This window comes from Coptis chinensis, chromosome 7 (genome assembly GCF_015680905.1).
Source record: "Coptis chinensis isolate HL-2020 chromosome 7, ASM1568090v1, whole genome shotgun sequence".
NCBI lineage: Eukaryota > Viridiplantae > Streptophyta > Magnoliopsida > Ranunculales > Ranunculaceae > Coptis > Coptis chinensis.
Window position 1 is genome coordinate 23392650 of NC_141462.1, and position 10567 is coordinate 23403216.

The 10567-nt window shown below is 38.1% G+C and overlaps 1 protein-coding gene across 1 annotated transcript; it reads left to right on the forward strand.

The window, feature by feature from the left end:
- The first annotated feature begins 2974 nt into the window (after positions 1-2974).
- LOC147486693 (protein HAPLESS 2-like) lies at positions 2975-8051 on the forward strand. The gene has a single exon (XM_086574873.1). It carries the CDS (start codon positions 4376-4378, stop codon positions 6614-6616), a length of 2241 nt encoding a protein of 746 aa, XP_086430999.1. The 5' UTR covers positions 2975-4375; the 3' UTR covers positions 6617-8051.
- The last annotated feature ends 2516 nt before the right edge of the window (positions 8052-10567 follow it).

Here is a 10567-nt window from a genome sequence, read left to right on the forward strand (position 1 = left end):
TGTATCGATCCACGAGTAGTGTGTAGAAGTGACTATCATGGTCGTGGCTAAGGATATTTGTCTGCAATGTTATAAATAAAATATGATGATATAGTTAAGTTCTGAATGTCTTAAGTGTTAGTTATATTAAACTTGATTGAATTGTGATTTGCAAGAGGGTAGACCCTACTAACTCTTTGTGCAGGGCGCGTGTCTACCCTATGAAAAACTAACTTGGGTAAAGGTAAAAGAAAAGTTAAATATAGTTATTTTGTATAATCGCGTATATGATACTTTGATTATTTTGTTAAGGGGAATAAGGAACTACGATGCCTATGAGGGAGGAACTACCTGCCTTATCCCTAAATCACTTACATCAGCTTTATGCTTACCCCCTCGTAATATGTTTTTTTGCATGGGGGTGCGTTCTGTGTTGGAACGCAGATGGAGAACAGCAGTAGGAAACCTAATCGCGGCTAGAAGGTATTGTATTTGATCAATTTTATTTGTTTTATGATGAAGTTGTATCATATTTGAGCTCTTTTGTTTTGAAAGATGGGTTTTGATGTATAAGTAGTGTGGAGGACGTGATGTATATTGTTGAGGTTGTTATGATAACGTAGAGATGTATGTATGTTAGTTTGTATTGTATAAGACCTATATTAGGGTTTCTTGGATTTGTTTGTATATAAATTGTTTTCTTTTGATTTGAGGGTTGGTTACTTGACTTAACTGGCACTAGTCGAGATGGTTAAGTAAATTTGGGTTCTACTGAATCGAGATATCTTTTAGTATGTGGGTGTAGTTTTATTGGATTTCCAAGTTATGACAGGATTTAAGTTTATGAAATGTTGAAAATACAGAGGAAATTCTGCCGAAATTTTTGTAGGATTTTTTTGATTCGAGGATTGGTTACTTGACTTAACTGGCACTAGTCGAGATGGTTAAGTAGCCGGTTATGCGAATCAATATTTCTTTTAGTAGTTGGGTGTAGTTTTATTGGATTTGAAGGTTATGACAGGATTTAAATTTATGAAATGTCGAAAATACAGATGAAACTCTGTCGAAATTTTTGTAGGATTTTTCTGTCTCTGTGTAGTTTAGGTTTTGCTTAGTTGGTCTATATCATGTCCTGAGTTTTGTAATAATTAAAGATGCCACGTGTCTTTGGTATTCAGTGACTGTTTTATTGTTATCTTCGTTCTCTTATCTCTTATCTCTTATCTCTCTGGAAATGTTAGGGCTAGTTGTTCTTGTGTGCGCGCATCTATGCTGAAGATTCATATGTGAAGGAATCATCATAAGAAAAGATGATGAAATTAGTCTCAACAGAAAAGATGATGAAATCGGTCTCAGCAGAAAACGTCTCTGAAATCAATGAGAGTTATATTGATAAAAGCATGGGAATAATGATGGTCAATGGTCCGAACGAGACGATGGGTAAGGTTCTAAAGTTTTTGCAAGAGGCAAAGGATCATGATCATAGAAAAGGAGAGGATCTTCTTGATTCAGTGTTGTTTGTTGGGAAGTACTTGGCGGAATCACCCTTTGCCTCGCATGCTAAAGGCTCGGATCTTCTCGAAAATACCTTCTTTCCATCAAGGGGTGAGGACGAACCAAGACCATTCTATTTTGTTTTATTTATGCTTCCCCTATTGTTCCAAATAACAACCTCCATTGAAGGATGTAAAATCCTCGCTTCAACCAAAGGGTCGCAATATGTTGTAGATTGCCTAATCAAGATGATGGATGCGGTTTATGGCGTTGATGGGGAGGATACTAGTGGGAGCATAGTTTTGGCAAGTGATGTAATTGAACACGTCATATTGACAAGCCCGATGAAGTAGATTGGAGTTGTGTTGGTCGCCTCTCACGAAGACGTTAGAGTGTTGGATAGACTCTATAAAGCAGGCATCTATGGACATCGTGGTTACAGCCTTCACGCTCTCATCATGGATTCAATCACAAATGTAAGATCTAATAGATGCGCTATATGATTAAACGCTTAGTGCAAGTGCAACAAGTATTGTAATATGTAGAAAAAAAAATTCAAGATTCATTGTTAAAGAATGAAAAGTCAATATAATATGTAGGAATTCTAAGGTGTATTTTTGAGTATTAAAGAGTAATTTATATTAAAAGTATGACTGTGAGGGAATAATATATTTATATATATTATGCACGTGTCCAACACAAATCAGGAAAACTCATGGAAGATCGTTATAACATAACACCTTGTCTAGAACGAGGTGATAACCTCCAGGACTCATGATAGATCGTTACAACATAACACCTCGTCCAGAACAAGGTGACAACCTGGCACATGCACGCAACGGCGAACGCTCAACGTAAATTAGTTAGTTAAAGTCATTAGCATCGGTCAGCTTATAAATACATAATCGTCTAAAAGCTCATTTATTCTCATCAAGGCGGGGACTTGAGTATGAGAGGAAAGGGGGAACAATGTCGACTTGATTCAAGTTCATCACAAAATCTTGATATGTAGGCAGCTCGTCCCAAAGCGAGCTCAGTCAAAACTCGACCCATCACAATCTTCTCCATTATTCACACTTGTAAGGACTGATCAAATTCAACCTTTATAATGACTACATTCAAAGAAAATATATATATTTATCGATATTTGTCGATATATCGCGATATATCTATGATATTTGCAATTAGAAATACCCACACATAGTCTGTCGATATTTGTCAATATTTATCGATATATCTCGATATGTCCACGATATTTACAGATGCCAAAATGTAATATATCCCCTGTTCACGATACATATCCATAAATCAGATGTCGATATTTTGCCATATCCCGATATTTTGTACTATGGTCTGCAGATGTATGTTGTAAGAAGTGACATAACATGTAAGTATGACAGTTATAGTGTCATATCTACTTGTAAGTTGTACCCAATATATAAAGGATTATTGAGAGTAATACTTGACATAAGAAACTGGGTCACTAGACTCCGACTACTAAATTTACTAATACTGGAAACTTGCCATTTGAGTATCTGACGGATAATAATATCGTTTAGTACTTTCTCGAATAAAAAAAACGAAAAAAAAACAAACTTACCACTAAAGTCAAAAGTAGCTAAAACAGTATTACTTTATTTTTCCTTCGTCACAAACGCAGTTTAATCATTAAAAAAGTCTCCACTACCAATGCAATAAGTTTAACAAGCTTGCAACTTTGCGACCAATAAGGTCCCCATTAAGTGTTGGTGCCTTGGTGGTCATGGTAACTCGAAATGGTCTTGCGTCAAACACAGCCAATAAATCACAATACAAACTGACTCCACAATAAGTGAACTTGAACGAAGTTGCACCTCTGCGACCAAATAAGCTTCCCGAGTGAGCCTTGGTGGAAATGTCAACCCAGCCATTAAATCACAACACAATCATTAAAACTGACTCCACTATCAATACAATAAGTTGAACGAGTTTGCACCTCTGCAACGAAAAAGCCGCCCCATTGAGCATTGGTGGTTTTGGTAACTCGAAATGTCACACATCGAACGCAACCTTGATCTTTTGCTAAAACTGCACGATCTTTCCAGAGAAAGGACAATGATCCATTTCCAATATGAACCACATGACCATAGAATAGCTCATCACTAGGTCTCACACTCATAGAAGCAAAAACATTGAACCGGCCTATTAAACCATTGATTAGAAACAATATCATAAGCAAATACCTGACTAAGAAATAAGAAAACATGAGATCATCAACAACTGCAGGTTTAAAAGACCATCCAGCAGGTTGAAGATGCCATCTGGGTCCTCCGTCAAGGGGCGTTGAGATACAAGAAAAAGAAAAGCTACTTTTATACAAGAGAATCTTATCGCCATTGGCAACGAGAGCCGAATGAATGCCGCTAACATAATCTTCAGTGATCTTATCAGGAGGCTTGGAGAGGAGGAGGCTTGAGTCTGAATTTGGTTGGAAGACTTCATCCCAGGGTATGGGTTTCAAATAATTATCTCCAAACACATAGATTTTGCCGTGAGTAGCAACTAGTGCAGGGGAAGACCTCTTGGCAAGTAACTGAGTGGGCTCCTTTCTCCATACAAAAGGGGGGTGACATGAATCCTCCTCGTTACTACTACTACTAGTACTTCTAGTATCAAACGAGTAAATATCTCTAGTATTGTCACAACTTCCTCTCCATTTTTCGCTGTAAGTACCGCCCATGATAAAGATCTTGGATACTAGAGCTACAAAAGTGCAAAATAAACCGATTACATTGTATGGAATTGTCATACAGGGGCCATAACAGTACTGATCGATCCTGTACCAATAAGTAACCGAAATTTATCGTTGTATCGTTCGCCGAAATAAGTAACCGAAATTCAAAAGTAAAAGCCGAACGACTTTATGGGCGGGCTAATATTTGAGCGGTTACCAAAAATAACTTTCTTTTCCACAAAATTGAAACTGAAAAAAATGAAGAATGAATCAAAGTTCCCAAAACTGATTCCAGCATTGATTTTTTTCTTGCTTTATCTTTCCAAGGGCGTAAACGGAGTTCATATTCTTTCGAAATCAAAGCTTGAAAAATGCGAGAAGTTTTCAGAATCCGAATCATTTAATTGCAGTAAGAAACTCCTTGTAAACATGGCGGTTCCAACCGGAGCAAGTGGTGGAGAAGCATCCATCGAAGCACAACTAGTAGAAGCAGAGAATGCTTCCACTATACATAGTCTGCGAATTCCACCAAATATCACTATTAATAAATCCGCGGTGTATGCTATATATGAACTGAGTTACCTAGAAGATGTGCCATATAAACCGGTTGAGTATTATTATCTGACGCGCAAATGTGAACCGGATGCTGGGCCTAATGTTGTTGGATGGTGTGAGAGGTTGAGGGACGCAAATGGCAACATTGATGAGAGAACTCAACCAACTTGTTGCCCTTGTGGGGGGCACCGTCGTGCGCCTTCTTCGTGTGGACAAGGTTTTACTAATGTTTTGAAAGGGAAGCCCAACACCGCGCATTGTGTTCGGTTTCCAGGTGATTGGTTCCATGTTTTTAGTATTGGAAAGCGATCACTAGGATTTAGTATTCGAGTTGAAGTGAAGACAGGATCTAAAATATCAGAGGTGGTTGTTGGTCCGGAAAATAGAACAGTGTCCTCAAATGACAAATTCTTAAGAGTTAATCTTATTGGTGATTTTGTTGGCTATACAAGTTTACCAACATTTGAGAACTTCTTTCTTGTAGTTCCTCGGCAGCCCCAAAATCTTGGAACAAATTCTTCGTCACAGTCACATAATCTTGGAACAAATTTGTCAATGTGGATGTTGCTGGAGAGAGAGCGATTTGGTAAGCAGTGCGATAAAATTGGTGTGGACTATGACGCTTACAATGGGCAACCTGATTTTTGCTCTACACCATTATGGAGTTGCTTACGTAACCAGCTATGGAACTTTTGGGACAATGATCAGGAAAGAATTAGGATGAATCTGCTGCCCTTGTACAAAGTGGACGGAAGGTTTGAAAGGATAAACCAACATCCAAATGCAGGGACTCATTCCTTCTCCATAGGAGTTACTGAAATTCTCAATTCGAATCTTTTAATAGAACTGAGTGCTGATGATATAGAATTTGTCTACCATAAGAGTGCAGGCAAATTCGTAAATGTCACCATTCCAACATTCGAAGCTCTCACTCAATTTGGGGCTGGCACACTTACGACTAAGAACATTGGTCCATTGGAAGCATCATACAGCTTGGCGTTTGATTGCTCAAGAGATGTCAAGCGCATCAATGAACAATATTTTTTGATGAAGCCAAGGGAAGAAGTCACTCGCTCATTCGATCTGTATTTAACCACAGATCAAGCTTCAACACATACGTGTTCAGTTATACTTAAGGCCTCCGATTTTAGTGAAGCTGATAGAGCCGAGTGTCAATTCACTACTACATCCACCGTTCTGGTTAACGGGTCACAGATTACGTCCTTTGAACCACCAAAGAGCGGCGGCACAACTAGTTTTTTTGCATCTATTCAAAGCATGTGGACAAATTTGGGAGATAGTTTGGTTGATTTCTTCACTGGAAGAACATGCAGAAGTAAATGCTCAGGGTTTTTCAACTTCCGTTGCCACATACAGTATATATGTTTGACTTGGATACTGTTGTTTGGTTTACTTTTGGCAATTTTCCCAACAGTGGTTGTTCTTTTGTGGCTTTTACATCAAAAAGGAGTATTTGATCCTCTTTATGATTGGTGGGATGATCGAGTGGAAGGACGGGAGCTAAGAACTGTTCACCCAAGGCATGGAATAGATATTGGCTTCTCCAGTTCCAAGCCCCATAAACATCAACGGCGGCATATGGCACAACATAAGCAAAGTAATCACGGTAACCACCACAAGCTTAATAGACATGCCCTTCTTCAAAGCAGTAGTGATTACCACCATATGCCTGACAATCATCTTCACCATGTTCACAAAGACAGATACAAACATGCACGGCGTAAGAACAAGGGTACCATGTTGCATGATTACTCAGAGAGGGGAGGTGTACTGTATTTTAAGGATGAAAGGGACAGTCCGTTGAATGAATATTTTGATCATCAGAGGCACAAAAAGGAAAAAATACGCATCTAGCAAACCTCATAGGCTCATACCCTTTGGGATTCTAGTAATTCATCACAGGAACACTATGTATTATTATTTGTACCTAAGCTTGTCAATTTGCTGAAGAGCCTTTTTGCTGTATGTTGAATAATGAGAAAGCACTCCTTACTTTGATTTTGCTAAAGTCTAATTTTGTATTAAAGGTAAAATGTTACAGGAAAATAAAATTAACGTTACATCATATGTGGCAATGGATGGTGTTCCTTGCCAGATCGCAATCAGTAGTTCTGAACTTCTAATTGCCATCTAACTACACATGATCATCAATTTATTAACTGAGATTAACACACTTTTGATGTAAGTAGAAAATTACTTTCTCGCGCTTAAGCTTGTGACCAGAACCTTTCCTTCATCGCACTAGTGGATCTTCTGATTGTCTTCTACCTAGACATGATCAACCAATTTAGCCCAGATTAACACCATGTGTAACAGTGTATGTAAGCGGAACAGTCATTTTTTTGTAAGTTTGTGAGCACAAACTGTCCAGCTGCTTCTGCTGATAATTTAATTTAAGGTTTCCCTTAGCATAGTAATGAGAGTATACCACATCAAACCATGGAAATGGAAGCATGGAATAATCTTAACTTTAATGTTCACCATAAGAAGAATTGAAGCGGGTAAAAGAAGGCAAAATTGGACACAAAAAAAATATGTTCACACCTTCTTCCCAACTTATTTCTTGAACAATCTAGTAGAACAAGACATAAAACAATGGGATGAATACTTGGTTGGATACTTCCTTGATAGAAGATTGTCATTTCCGACGGTGAAGGATTTTCTAGAAAAGAAATGGAAATTTAAAGGGTCACTTGACCTTACTACTAATAAGGATTTGTTTTACATGAACTTCACAAGTTCTGAGGATCGTCAAATGGTGTTAGAGGAAGGACCGGTGTTCATTGCTAGAAGGGTGTTTGTGATAAAACAATAGTCAGTGGAAGTGGATAGCTACAAAAATAAGGTGGCTACTATCCCACTTTGGGTTAAACTACTGGATGTACCAAAAGAAATGTTGACACTTGATGGTCTCTCGTACCTTGCTAGTTTGGTTGGAGGCTCACCAATGTTCATGGATGACGCTACTGCGAAATGGAAAAGGTTATCTTTTGCTCGCTTTTGTATCGAATTTCCTGTAAACTACGAGTATAAAGAAACTGTAAAAATCAAAGCCAGAACCCGAGAGATTGTGATTCCGCTTGAATATCCATGGAAGCCTTTGTCTTGTGAGAAATGTAATCGATTTGGTCACAGTATTGATTAGTGTGGTGCAAGAACTACTAGGGTGTGGACAAGAAAGCAAAATGGGCAACCAATGAAGGGACTACTCATAGGGAAACAGAGAGTGATGTAACAGTGCAGCAAGGAGGTGACCGCATATCTGAAGGAGCAGTTGAACATCTTGCCATAGTGGTTGCTACGAGCTCACTTACAAAACAAGTAATGGCCATCAGAGAAGCAGATATTGAGGGAAACTTAAATCAGTGGGGAAAATGTGTGAACACATGTAGAACCCTCGTCATTGCTACAGAAAGAGGTGGTGCCAGAAACCCTCAAACTGCAAGCCCTAGACAAGGAAGTAACAGAGGAGTGGCAAGTAATAGAGTCTTACCGGTTAACCAACCTAGTAGTAGAGAACGAAATATGCATGAAGAGTTAGTTGCTGGATATGAGGATGAAGATGATGATCTCTCAGAGAATGAAACTGAGTTCTTTAGTGATAAAGTAGCACTTGTTTTGCCTAAGAGCTCATCAAGGTATGAAGTGTCTTTTGAGGATCAAAATCAATGGACCACTGTGAAGCCAAAAAAAAGCAAAAGAATTCAAGAGCTTCGGGAGAAATTGAGCCTACACTTGCAATGATGAAAAAGGTTAAATCGCTAACAAAAAACAAAAAGATGAGACGACTTGAGGACTACACTAAAGAGTATTGGGATGATACTTTGGGACTCACTTATGTCTGTTGTACTTGCGAAAGATTCTTTTGTAACTATGAGAAAGCGCAGACTCATCTTAGGAAAGATCATCCTAAGATTGTTAAGAACATCATGACTTGGCAAATAGTTAAACCTTACAAAACCTCTCTAAGAGTAGATCATTAAAAAGAGGAACACAAAGACACAACAATAACGATTAGGGTTTAGGGTTACTATCTCTACTTTCTTAAGTTCGAATGTAGCATGGTTAATGTGTTATCTTAAGTATGTTAGGCTTGAAGCCTATTGTTATTGTTGTGTCTTTGTGTTCTTCCTTTTAATGATCTACTCTTAGAGAGATTTTGTAAGGTTTAACTATTTGCAATATAGCAGGTGGGGTCTTCCTTAACTCCGGCTTAAGTTTTCAAAAAAATCCATAAAAAAAAAAAAAAAAAATAAAAAAAAAAAAAAAAATAACTTTTTTGAATGAAGGAGACATTGATTCGATGTCTCTACTTAAGTATGATACCATTACCCTTATGAACATTATGTACCTATAACAGACCTCCTTTAGATATCTTCATTGAACGCAAAATTGCAGTCGACATCAATGTTAGATGATAATTCCTGTGAGAGATAGTAATAGATTATCACAGACCGGGGCACCATAGCGACCAGCACCATTGATGATTGACCAAGTTACCAAAAGTCCAAAAGCTACCTCAGATTACTTGAGAAGTTTTTCCATTCATATCTATTGGATTTCTGGACGGATAATATCGCTGCTGGTGCTTGTTTGGAGACTACTAGTACATACCAACAGAGCCTACACGAAGAAGGGGATAGAGCAGAGCAGAGCAGGTATTACATTGAATTATAAGTACACTCTGACTCATTGTTACCATGACATTCATAGTCAAGATTATGATCGATAAAGTCTGAACTAGAACATTTTATGGACGAGCATGTACACAAGTGTGGAGTGGTGAAAAAATTTCCATATTGGAACAAACTTTTATATGCTTTTTACTCTTACACTTTTATATGTTTACTTTGTCTCAAATTTTTTACACTCCAGTTTGGATGGAGAAAGAGAGAAAAGTGGTGGAGTGATGCGTGATCTGTGGACCGTGCAGTGAATCAGTCATGTGCAAAAGGATTATAGGACACATACAAATAATTATCGAAAAAAAAAAACATACCAATATTCGTTCTGCGGTACTAGTCCGGAGCTACCGGGTGACACATGACACGAGTTGGTTGGGTTATGTAGAATTGATGCGCGAGACACATGACACGAGTTGGTTGGGTTATGTAGAATTGATGCGCGAGAAAGAGTGTTATGTACCACATTTAATTTTAATGGGGACTAGATGATGCGCGAGAAAGAGTGTTATGTACCACATTTAATTTTAATGGGGACTAGAGTTCTAGAGTTCAGCAGGAAGCTCAACCTGAGGAATGGACTACAATTAGATCAAAGAGAGCTAGCAAAGAACCATCTCCAAATGCGGTCAGGGACGCTTAACCGGTGAAGTTAGTCTTATCTTAGTTATGATTAAGCAAGTTTCTAAGGCAAGATATAAATAAATTAAGCAAGTTTCCAAGGCAAGATATAAATAAATTTCAGATGATACTCTTGGTCTAACATATGTATGGGACATTTTTCTAAAATTTTGAGAATGCATAGAAATAATCATCCGGTGGGAGGTATGTAACTCAAGTTTTATCAATAGGTAGGGGTATGCCTCAACCACATCACCGTTTCAAAAAAAAACATGGGGACTGATTCTAATCCGAGTAAATTACTAGAAACTGCATTTGTTTAAGTTACTAGGAACTGAGAAAGCGACAGCCAAGTTAGTGCACATGAGGAAAACTGATTCGCAAACAGTGATAACAATTAGAAGTTGCACTTGCACGCACTGAAACCAAAGATTTTAGTTGGAAACGTCACAAGTTTACTCCCAGTCCTATATTTTCTTTCATGTTTGGATCGATGCCAATC